General features: G+C 38.9%; 1 protein-coding gene across 2 annotated transcripts; it reads left to right on the top strand.

The window, feature by feature from the left end:
* Positions 1 to 633: 633 nt before the first annotated feature.
* Positions 634 to 9,837, top strand: ASF1B (anti-silencing function 1B histone chaperone). Of its 2 annotated transcripts, none has more exons than XM_063292519.1 (4): positions 634 to 807; positions 6,580 to 6,695; positions 7,374 to 7,463; positions 8,632 to 9,837. In XM_063292519.1, exons 1-4 carry the CDS (start codon positions 699 to 701, stop codon positions 8,827 to 8,829), a joined length of 513 nt encoding a protein of 170 aa, XP_063148589.1. In that variant the 5' UTR covers positions 634 to 698; the 3' UTR covers positions 8,830 to 9,837. The 2 variants fall into 2 exon arrangements, with proteins under 2 accessions (XP_063148589.1, XP_063148588.1); XM_063292518.1 differs by having other exon boundaries at positions 637 to 807; positions 7,287 to 7,463.
* The last annotated feature ends 2,704 nt before the right edge of the window (positions 9,838 to 12,541 follow it).

Here is a 12,541-nt window from a genome sequence, read left to right as displayed (position 1 = left end):
TAGCTTAGTGGCTTTAGACTGGATATTGAGGGAGAGAATAAATACTGAGACATCCTTTAATGGAGGGGAAAAAAATCTAATGGAGTGTAAGGAAACTGCATGGATTTCTTTTGTACTTGCCTGTTGTCTGCTTTCACTGATTCCCCTGGGTTTTGGCCCACATGCTAGTGCCCACTCTCCATATTCCACAAAGCCCGTATGCGCTGTTGGCCCCAAAAGTTGCGCACGAATGCTTTTGTCCCTTCACCTAGGACTGCACGGTGTCTTCATCCTAGAACAGTGTACGGCCGAGGAAGGCAGTGTGCAAGGCGAAGTTTCGAGTCAGCTGGCTCACTTCCTCTTTGGTTTGGCCACGTACCGCTCAACTGAAAGCGCCAATTAGCTACTAGGGCTTTGGCGCTCAGGATAGACAAAGAGCGCAACAGCGATGCCCGGGTCCAGGGCCTGAGAGCGGGAAGCGCGAGTAGAACACGGATTGTTTAGACTGAGGTCCCGCCGGGGACAGAAGGAAAAAGGCGATTGGTGGAGGGGACGATGGGCCGGGCTCCACTGGAGGAGGTAGGAGGATTAGCTCAGGCGCGAAGTGCGAGGATTGGCGGTGGCGCAACTGGGACGTTAAGCCGGTGGCGCGCGGAGCGAGCTTGGGAGAGGAAATCGAAGGGGGCGGGACAGAGCACTGAGAAGCGAGCGAGCCTGTCATGGCGCGAGTGTCGGTTTTGGGAGTTTCGCTGCTGGAGAACCCAAGCCCTTTTGACCACCCGCTCCGCTTCCAGGTGCAGTTCGAGTGCGGAGAGGCGTTGCCCCACGGTGAGTGCCAGGCGTTGGGCTTGACCGGCGCGCGAAGTCTCCCGCCCACGGGCAGCGCTCCCGGGAGCAGAGCTGCGGAGAGATGCGTTACGGCGGGAAGATTTGGTCCTATGATTGAGACGTTCGGCCAAAAGAATTACTAAATGACCTTGGCTACTCGCACTCCGTAGCTGTCCGGCCTCCTTCACAAGGTGGCTTTGAGGAGCAAAAAGCGGAGCGTACTACCTTGAGCTATTGGGGAAGAAGGGGTTTGAATGAAACTGAATACCTCCTGTTTGGGGGAGAGGTTAATTGTTGGAATCGCGGTTGCAGTCTGTCTGTTGACTTTACCACAATCTCGTCACCTAAATAATTTTAAATGCTCCTGCCTCAAATAGCCCGGTCTTCATACCTGTAGCAAAAAAAGTACCTTCTCTGATTTGGTGGAGGGAGAGTGTTGGCCTGGTGGGACTCCTAATAGACATGCGTGGCTGGGATGTTCACAAAAAGATTTCAGTACTGACATGGCAAACAAGGAGGGTATTTTTGGCTTTAGAATAGGTATAATAACCCGTGTGTGTTGAAGGTGGGGGGACTTTCAGAGTACTGTAGTAATCATGAATTCCTTCAGATTTCAGTTAAATTTTGTTTGCGGCTTATTATCAGTGCAGAAAGCTTGCGGATCATTTTAGCAGATGGAAATAGTATTCTGTTTCCTATTGGACTAATTTACAGAGCTTATGAAAGCTTTTGCTCATTAAAAGCTTTATGTTCTATTCTATGGTTTTCAGCAGTAGCATTGGTCTTCGTCCTTTCATGCAAGGCAAAAAACCATACTTGATAATTTAAATCAGGGTTTCTCAACCAGGCTTCCATGGATCCCTAGGGTTCCCTGAGAGGTCACTAGGGGTTCCCTGGGAGATCACCATTTATTTAAAAAAACTATTTCAAATTCAGGCAACTTCACATTAAAGAGGTAAGTTTCATTCTTTATTTTTAGTTTAAGAACGCTGTTAATGTATATATGCAGGCCTACACATGAAACTAATATAATAATTTTGTAACTTGTGGTCTATATTTGAGCCTGAATGTGCAGGGGTTCCCCAAGACCTGAAGAATATTTCAAGGGTTCGTCTGGAGTCAAACAGTTGAGAAAGGCTGCTTTAAATCTTCAAATAAAAGCCTCTGCACATTACACTCTGGGATAAGTTGATTTTACTCCTGATTACCATTTATTACTTTTTCTTTTTCTCCTTCTGTCTTAGATGAATATATACTTCTTACAGGAGCCAGACTTGATTTACTTAGCTTCAAGAGGAAAATGAACTAACAAATCCATTGCTGTACACAGAACAAACTGTTAGTGTTTTTCTTAGTAACATCAGGATGATTCTCTGCCCCACAATCTTAAAATCTAAACTTACAATCTGTTACAGGAAACACAATCAGAAAAGAGACTTATATGTACAGTTTCTCATATGGAGCATAACTGTCTCTTCCTCTACCAATCTGTTTCTAATTCTGTATCTTGGACTGAGAAATTTAAATCTGATCCTCTGATTTCTACTTCCTACTGATTATTTCATAGGATTTTCATTTTATGCTATGATTCAGAGTGATCTGAGGGAAAGCTACTTTCTCAACCTCATCAAGAAATACAAGACACTTTCTAACTTTGTGCTACTGTACTGATTTTCTTACAAACAAAAAGCAAGCATTTATTCAATTATAGTCCTCTTCAGAAGAAGCAATTGGGAGTCAGCCTTTTGCTACAGAGTGACTTATCAAGCGTATGGCTTTCCCTCATGAATAAGCCTAGGAAGTAGCATAGAAGAAGGGTCTATGAAGAAGATGATCATATTCCCTGTTTTGCATTGCTCATACTGTTTTAGTATGATTCTATTACATATGATAACCATATAATACTGTGTAGTTCAGCATTTTGGGAATTATACCTGTTAATAAGTGTTTTCCTAGACCCAAACTACAGCTGTAAAACTTATGTTTGAAAGCATGTGGGCAATATCTAGAAAAATCTTAGAATCTGGGACAATAAGTACAGCTGAACACAACAGAGGCCAGCAGTATTTCTTTATTTCCCACATTTTGCTCTGGCCAATACTCAAAATGTCTGGTATAAATTAAACATAATTTAAAATTAAAATATAGGTAGACCTCACTCCCTGCATAAACTGATCTGTCCTACCAGTTCCTTCATTTGTACTCCAGCCAATATCCCATCAGCTTCATTATTCACAGCTGCCTAGTAAACCAAGGGGATTTGTCTTTGTCCCCATGAGAGGGTGCTGAGGAGCTGTATTGTTAAACATCCAGGGTATCTCTTTATTCCACATATTGGTAATCTCCAACAGATAAGGTGAAGAGTTCTAGGTGCATTCAGAAACCCGTCTAAATCAGAGGTAGAATGAGTCTTCTGTAGTTGAGAATTGATTATGGTGAAAACTGGAGTAACAGACTAGAGCAGGGAGTGAACAATTTACAATCCAGGACTGCATAGAGCCTTCAAAAACATTTTTGTAGTTTCTGAAGCCACTCCAATCATTCCACCAGATTTTGGTGATGCAGTTGGTAAAAACTGATGGTGTGTTTTTCCACCACTTTCAGTTTAAAAGACATGGAAAAATTCTGGATATAGATTCTTGTAATTAGAGTTCCTGTACTATATGAATCAAATGTCATAGTTGCATCAACAGTCTGTCATAGAAGATTATGCATTGTAGTTCCTGATTTTCACTGTTGAGCCACCTTGTCAGACTCCCTGATCAAAGGTTCACGGAACTCTCCTATCGGAATCGCTTCCATCTTTCCAGCACCGGTGTGAACAGACTTCCAGTCGCCAGAAGGGAGGGGGGTGCCAGATCGGAGTGGGAATGGGGTTGTTATGGCTAAAGAATTATTACCAAGGCCATTCGGCCGGGCGAATGCCAGGAGGGCCATCTGGCATGGGAAGGGGGGTTGCATGCTTTAGTATGTAAGGGGTAATTTAGAGGCTTGTAGTTTTAAATGACAGTTTGCATGGGAATTTCTCCATTTGCAACTTTTTGTACTAGTCACTTCGCATCATTAAACAGTAGAAAGAGCCTGGTCTCTAGACTCATTGAATGAGTGCTTGAGTGTGCTGTTAAGTACACACCTAGATTCACTTATGTAAGATGGGCAGCCATACAAATTGAATAAATAAATATTTTATCTAATAAGATTATCATAAAGACAGAAAACAATGAAATAAATTTCAGTGGACCTTTTTTAGAATATTCTTTAAACTTAGTGAGAACCTGGTTTCTCTGCATTTACAACTTGTGTAATATTTCTTTATTCAATTTATATGGCTGCCCACTGATCAGCTACATATACAGTTGTAATCGAAATTATTCAACCCCCATTGCAAATCAGGTTGATTGTCAAAACGTACAGATTTTCAGCTGTTTGCAATGAACAAATCAAACAAAAGCAATTGAAATAGCTCAACACAACAAATGCTTCAAGTGGTGTCCCCAAATTCAACTGAAAATGCAACTTATCATGACTTCTCTAGTCTCAAAATTATTCAACCCCCTGAATAGAATCCATCACAACAGCACACATACAGTATGCAAAACAGGCGTTGTCTCAAGCACACCTGATGCAACTAATCAAGGGCTTCATTAGTTGCACCAGGTGTGCTTGAGCTCTAACACATGAAATACCTGAAGTGGCTAGGGGTCTGTTGAGTGTCACGTTTGACTGCATGTTAGAAATACAGTATGGCTAAGTCAAAAGAACGGTCCAAAAGGGTAAGAGAAGAGATAATCACCCTTCACAAACAAGGAACAGGATACAAAAAGAACACTGAATGTTCCTAGAGACACCGCTGGAAGCGTAGTTTGCAAGTTCAAAGTTAAAGGAACAGTGGTTACGCTACCTGGACGGGGCAGAAAAAGGAAGCTGTCAATGGCTGCAACCAGATTTCTGAGAAGGCAGATTGAGAGAAACCCTCGAGTGACTGCAAAAGACCTGCAGCAAGACTTGGTGGCAACAGGCACTGTGGTTTCAGTGAGCACAGTAAGGCTCATGCTAAACACAGAAGGTTTCCATGTCAGAACTCCCAAGACGTACACCACTACTGACCCAAAAGCACAAGAAAAGTTGGTTCCAATATGCTCAAAATCATATACATAATTCACAGAAGTTTTGGGATTCTGTTCTGTGGAGCAATGAAACAAAACTGGAACTTTTTGGCCTGATGGATCAGCGGTATGTCTGGAGGAAGAAGAATGAAGCATACGCTGAAGAGAACACTCTGCCTACAGTTAAGCATGGTGGTGGCTTGGTGATGCTCTGGGGCTGCTTTGCATCCTCTGGCATCGGAAACCTGCAGCGTGTGGGCAGCAAGATGGATTCATTGAAGTATCAGGAAATCCGAGGAGAAAACATCATGCCGTCTGTAAGGAAGCTGAAGCTTGGGCGTCATTGGACCTTCCAACAGGTCAATGATCCCAAGCACACCTCAAATTCCACTAAGGCTTGGATGCAGAAGTAGTCCTGGAAGATTCTACAGTGGCCATCACAGTCACCTGACTTGAACCCCATAGAATCTCTGGTGGGATTTGAAGAAGGCAGTTGCAGCACGCAAACCCAAGAATATTACTGAACTGGAGACCATTGCTCATGTGGAATGGGCTAAGATTCCTCAGGAACGCTGCCAGAAGCTGGTGTCTGGCAATGCATCTCATTTGCAGCAGGTCATAACAGCAAAAGGGTACTCTACTAAGTATTGAAGATGCTTGCCATGAAGGGGTTGAATAATTTTGAGATTGGAGAAGTCATGATAAGTTGCATTTTCAGTTGAATTTGGGGACACCACTTGAAGCATTTGTTGTGTTGAGCTATTTCAATTGCTTTTGTTTGATTTGTTCATTGCAAACAGCTGAACGTCTGTACATTTTGACAATCAACCTGATTTGCAATGGGGGTTGAATAATTTTGATTACAACTGTAGCTGGCTCTAAGTCAGAGGTGGTCTGATTACAACTGCTTGTATTCCCTGGACATCCTCGAACTGCCAAAAATCTAAATCTTTTGCAGCCTTCAGCCTCTTAAAAATGTTAAGCGCAGTCCTCAGTCATCAAAAAGTTGGCCACTTTTGATATAAGTTCATCCATATACTTTATCTTTAAAAGAAAATGTATGAAACAGCTCTAAGAATTAGAGGAATGAGTCTTGGTTATATGAAGCATGTTAAATACTTATGGTCGTATAAATCTGCTTGCCAACAATTTTCTCTAAGTCAGACTCCAAAGAAAACAGCTGTACTGTGCTCAGCATATGTTACATCTCATCCACAGTTCTTGCATTTGTTAAGGCATTTTATACTTAAATTGAGGAGAAGCTATTCTAAAATATTTTGGAGATACAGCTAAAAATGATAGAAGCTGAATTATAGTTGTTTTGGCTTCCTTAGTTGATAAAAGCTGCTTCAGTCGTGCACTTGCAGATATTTTTTTATCTTTTTATTTTCTATCCTACCTTTATTATTTTTTTATAAACAACTCAAGGCAGCGAACATACCTAATACTCCCTCCTCCTCCTATTTTCCCCACAACCACCACCCTGTGAGGTGAGTTGGGCTGAGAGAGAGTGACTGGCCCAAGATCACCCAGCCAGCTTTCATGTCAGTGACTTGTCTCAATATTTTCGCTTTGCAAGGGTGGAGAAGAGCATATTTCCCTCAGCGATTTAAGATTGTAGTGCTTATACTCTTGTAATTGTATCCCTGTTGTTTTTATCTTTCAGATTTGGAATGGAAGATCATCTATGTAGGATCTGCAGAGAGTGAGGAATATGATCAAATTCTTGATTCTGTACTGGTAGGACCTGTTCCAGCTGGGAGACATATGTTTGTGTTTGAAGTAAGCTCTAATTTTTTATTTGGAAAAAGAAAGAAGGCAGGGACACAGCATGAGAGGAGAAGTCTAACCACTTGCAATGCTTTTTAAGTAGAATGGTGGGATTAAAATATTCTACAAATCTACAGATACTTGGACATAATTACTTCTTTAATATTTCTATCATTAGTCTTCTAGATGAGTATGTCCTAAATTCCATATTTATTCTATCATGGCTAAGTGATTCAGTGCATGCTCTCTATGCAAAAATTCTGAGGTCAATTCTTGATACCTCAAAGTAGGGGTAGGGAAAGATTCCTATCTAAAACCGTAGAGAACTGCTGTAATGTTATGCTGACAATGCTAAGTTAGACAAACCAGTGGTCTGTTTTGCTTCCTTTGTGCTAAAATCCAGTGAGATGTGTTGGATTCTATCTTTGATTTGGGCTATTTAGGACTGGATTTAAATCTCCTTTCAACCTAGGAGCTGTTGTTTCTTTGTGAAGTATGGCTTGCTGTTAATAAAATGGAGAAAAGAATCCATTTATGCTTTATATTCTTTGGAAGAACAGCAAGATACAAATGTCACTGATCTGTTCTCCATTTCTTCTATAGGCAAATAGTCCCAACCCTGATCTAATCCCTGAAAGTGATGCTGTGGGAGTTACAGTGATACTCATTACTTGTACCTACCTTTGTCAGGAGTTCATCCGCATTGGGTATTATGTGAATAATGAATATATAAATCCTGAATTAAGAGAGAACCCACCTCTCAAGCCAGACTTTTCCCAGGTGAGACACTAATAAGAACACACTGATTGTATTTTTTCAGCTTAGTACAACAACCCCTCACCAAACTTGCAGTACCCACTCCCTAGAAATTAGGTGAAGGAAAATTGGCTGCTATAATTTTCTGAAATACGACGAGGATTCAGGTAGGATTTGTAAGTTGTTTTGCTTATCAGGAATAGTAATGATATAAAAGGGCCATTGTACAAATATATAATGCATATTGACATAGACAGATTGTGTATGTCTGTGTATGCAAATATAGTTAATTAAAATAGAGCATCTTTTAAAGAAAATAAAATTATTGCAGTCTCCAAATAGCAGATATAGCTGGTTAGTAGTTCTTGAGATCAGCAATTGTATAATACTGGTAAATATTATACAGTTATAGAGAAGCTGTTATACAAATTAGGATCCCAGAACTGAGTCAGAAACTATTACAATGATTTCAGCTCAGTATCAGTTTACTGTATGCTTCCTGGACAAGGCACTATGCCTTGAATAGGATGCAGAAAAATATATAGTCCTTATGATACAGAATGGAGCTTGATTTTGTTGCTAAAGCAAATAAAATTTTGTAAGATGAATAATAGCTAGTTACAGTTCCTTTTTGGATATGCAGTGTGATTAAATGATGTTGCTTGTTGCAGAATACTATGAGAAAAAGCTTTAAATCTCAAAGTTAATGTCAAGTGTTTAGTGATCATCTTAAGTTAGAGGAACTTGATAATTTCATTGAGGAAAGAACATACTCTGACAAATATATTTAAAGCAAACTGGCTCGATGGGATGGAGTTCAGCATTCAGAACAGAGTATGCAGGTCTACTGCACAAGGATTACTTTGATGGAATACTGTACAGTAGTAAGTATTATTCACAAAATTAGTTTCTACACCAGTTTAGTCTAGTGGTTAAGGTTCTGGCTAGAAACCAGGAGTCTGTGAGTTCTAGTCCCACCGTAGGCATGAAAGCCAAGTGGGTGACCTTGGGCCAGTCACTCTGCCCAACTCACTTCACAGGGTTGTTGTTGTGGGGAAAATAGGAGGAGGAAGGAGTATTAGGTATGTTCGCTGCCTTGAGTTATTTATAAAAATAATAAAGGCAGGGTAGAAAATAAATAAATAAATACATTATAAAAATAATGCTGATTATTTTTCTGCTGTTTTTCTAGTTGCAGAGGAATATCTTGGCCTCCAATCCCCGAGTCACCCGTTTCCACATCAATTGGGATGGACCTAAAGACCAGATGGACAATATTGAAAACGTAGACCCAGAACCTGATGGTTTCCTATCTTCTAGCTGTGCCCACATCAAAGGATTGATTCCTTCTGTGGGCCTGCAACCTGAAAATTCGATGGACTGCATGTAAATCAGGCAGAGGAATTTAAGGATGCAGATGATTGCAGCTAAATGGGTTATTTGAAAAAACTGTGAAGAGATTTGGATTCTTAGGGCCAGTAAAGCAATGGGAGTCCTAAATGTTACATCTGTGTAGACAAACATATCAGAGCTCTTTTCATATCTGGGTTTGTGACAAATGTGTCTTCCTGATTATAGATCTGTAATTCTGCCATGTTATTTCTTGAGTGAAACTTGGGCCCTCTTGCACTGACTGTTTATGAACACTTAGTTGACACAAAAAAAATCTTGTGCCATATTTCCTGAAGACTGAGAACAGTAGGAGCTAACTTATTCTGATCATCCATTTCCTGAAAGTTGGCACAGCAAGCAGTCTCATTTCTGGACAATTTGATTTTTTTTCTGTTAGTACAGACAGCTGACTCTTGAGGAGGTGCTCTTAGTAAGTGACCAGATACATCATAGCTATTACGTGGTTATTCCAGTTTTATAACCATTTTCTTCTGAGTTTCAAAGATACTTGCCTCACATCAAATATTAGGAAAATTGAGTTTTAGAGTAAAGGTCTACTGATTATATAGGTGTCTTAAAACTGGTTTTGAGAGTGTTCTCTTCTAGCATGCCACAACTGTCTACCTACTAGTATCCCCCAAATGGCTCTTTCGAACAACTGAGTAAGCAAGAATAGGCCAGAGCTGAGCTTAGGCATCTCTCTGCATGCATCTTTACCTGTGGTCTTATAACTGCAGTGTATAATCCAAACTGCAGTTTATACAGGAACCTACTTAATAAATAGTATCCTCCAATGGCAAGTGCCTGTATAAACTGTTTGCACCTCTTAGGGTGGGGTTTCCTTTTTGATAGGACAGGCTTGTGTTTGTTTTTTATTTTTTTCCTGGCTTGCTTGCTTTCAGGGATTACATTCTTTAGTGTTTGACTATTTACCTGGTATACTATAAATGTATCCTGCATAGGGGTCTTCTATGGAAAGGATTTTCAATAAAAATTGTGCAAGAAACTCATGGAATTTACAGAATAATATCTGTGGCATAAAACATGGAGCGTCTCTTCTTTGACAAGTTAATATTTAATTGATGGTGGTAGGTTTTGTTTCTTTAAAGTAAGAATGGTGAAATATATTTCAATTATTCTGTGCAAAGCTAACCTAGTATATACAGTATGTGGGACTTAGCCAGTTGTCAAGTGGTATTGATTTAGTCAGCTAAATGAGGACAGGTTTTCCCTTTGAGGCATTTAACATTCTGTGGCAAAGATTCCTAGATCCCCAGAAGTTGTTAAAGACAGAATATCATGTTCAAACTGCAGTCAGTGTCGTTTGCCAAGTTAATGCCTTTTTTTATATGTATTATTTTTTAAAAAAACTTCCTTTGGCTTAGAGCAGATATAATCCAAAGTTACATTTTCGTATTATGTAAACCAGTCTGTTTTATGCAAGGACACTGCATGCATTTTATAATGCAACTATAAAATATAATTATTATTAAAAGCAAATATAAATAGTAATATAAAATCAAATCTAAGTAAGATAAACAAAGCAAGGTAAAGTTTAAAAAGAAACAGACCTGAGGTGAAGCTGTAGAATAAAATGGCTGATTTGACAAATATATTAAGTGCATGCTTAAAAATACTGAAGAGATGTCATTATGAAGAATTCTGTTCTAGGTACTAGAAAGAAATTGTGAAACCCCGTATCCCTCTTAAGATCACCTGAAACATGAATGTCAATTAAACTCAAGAGATACTTCTGTATGACATATAACACATGCCTTTATTTTCTCTGACTCATAGTGTGGGAATATCTGTAATTAAATATATAAATACTGAATGAGTTTCAGTCAAGATGAAAAGATTGTAAAGAATCAAGTTAAGAATCTTGGAATTGGCCCACATGTTTCTTTTATGCTGTTGTAAATTATTCTTGTGACAAAAATATGGTAGAAAATATGAACTAGTGTGCTTCAGTGTGGAACAAGTCTCGGCTTTGAAGGGCCTTTGTCTATAGCATCTTATTTTGAACTCCAGAGATTCTAGGATTTTATCTGCCGTAAGCTATTACTATGGAACGAATTAGTATAAGAATGCTTTAAATGTGTTACTTTTCTGTTGTGCTTCATTTTTGCCATTTTTCCCAAACATTGTCCCATTTCTTATTTATGGCAATTTTGTCATTCCTTAACTGTCCACCAGAAATTTCTTCTGTATTTGTGAAGTCTTGCCTCATATTCTTGTACCAAACATGGTGGGAATGGGCCCTACTGTACTGATTTAAGTATTCTCATATTTGCTAAGTTCCATTACATACCCTTGGAAGTGAAGCAACTCTTAGCTCACTTATATTAAGTGAAACTAAACTGCTCAATTACTGAAAGACATTGCATTATTACATTTGTATAATACTTGTGCAGTGCACTGTTAGGTCTTAAGTTTACTTTCAGTGTATCTCAAGGTGTTGAATACAAGATACAAAGCTCTGTTAATCTGGAATATAACTACTTTAGAGGTTGTTCCACATCTCAACAGCACAGACTCCTCGGTGAAGGACAAAACTGCTTCAGCCTCCTCAACTATAACTGAAGACCCTCATAAAATCCAAGAAGCTAGATATTCATCTGAAATTATTACAACTTTTTTACTGATAGAGTTCTTATATAAAAATGAGAGAATGCAGTCCAAGAAGTACCTTTTCCTCACTAAAACATATGAACAAGGACAAACATCTTCAGGACCTTCTTAAACTTATTTTCTTTAAGCAATACTATAATTTATTTAGCCTGCCTTCTATTAGACAATGGGGTAAACATATATGATTTATGCCATCTGCAGCTGTTATAGTTGATGTTAATGCAAGTCAAAGTGTTCATTACTGAACTATAGGCAGATGAACAAGCTTATAGACTTGACAACATAAACTCTGGGCTTTCCCTGAATTTGTGTTCTGAGAGATAATATTTCTTGATAGGATTCTTATGAAACCTTTGCTTGTCAAAAAGAAGACATTCAATCTTCAAGGTCATTTTCTTTTTAAACTGTGTCCAAGTGTAACTTTTGGTGCAAGCCAAAAGTATAACAAAGTGGAGAGGATTGAGGTGTTTCTGGAAAAGACTCTTACTGTTATATATGTATTTTCCATTCTGCTAATCATAGGATTGCCCAGTGCTAAGAACAAGCCAAATGTTTTTCATCCATGTTGTATACAATGGCTGGGATATAATCATTCTGGAGGTTCTTTTCCCCAAGGGATAAGATACCATAGGAACTGCAGAAAGCAGGATCTTTTCTACCTTCTTAGACACTATGTGGCATCATTACAATCTGTTGTATGAATCTCTCTGAACCTGAGCAAGAGCAGCTGGCAGATGCTTCCCCTTTTGCACTACAAATAATTTATTTCTCCCCCAACCTTTTCATCCTATAATAAAGACACCAAGATGGCATAGTAACCTCTGAAATATTCATTAAAAAATTGAATTTCTAAAATGCTAATATCCAATATACCGTTATAATACTGAAAACAAAACTTCCAAATTAGTAAAGTAGATTATATCACTTCTTACATGGTACAGAATTCAGAATATTTCTGGTACATCAGAGAACTGTGAGAAATCTGCAAGATAAATTAATTTGCTTTCTGTAGTTCAAAAGAAAGTCAAATTCCAAAAAGTATTGCCTGTTATGTCTTAAAATACCTTTTTAGATTTGCT

The sequence above is a fragment of the Candoia aspera genome, chromosome 2 (assembly GCF_035149785.1).
Source record: "Candoia aspera isolate rCanAsp1 chromosome 2, rCanAsp1.hap2, whole genome shotgun sequence".
Lineage (NCBI taxonomy): Eukaryota > Metazoa > Chordata > Lepidosauria > Squamata > Boidae > Candoia > Candoia aspera.
Note: the sequence above shows the minus strand (reverse complement) of the source record. Positions and strands in the feature narration are given on the sequence as shown.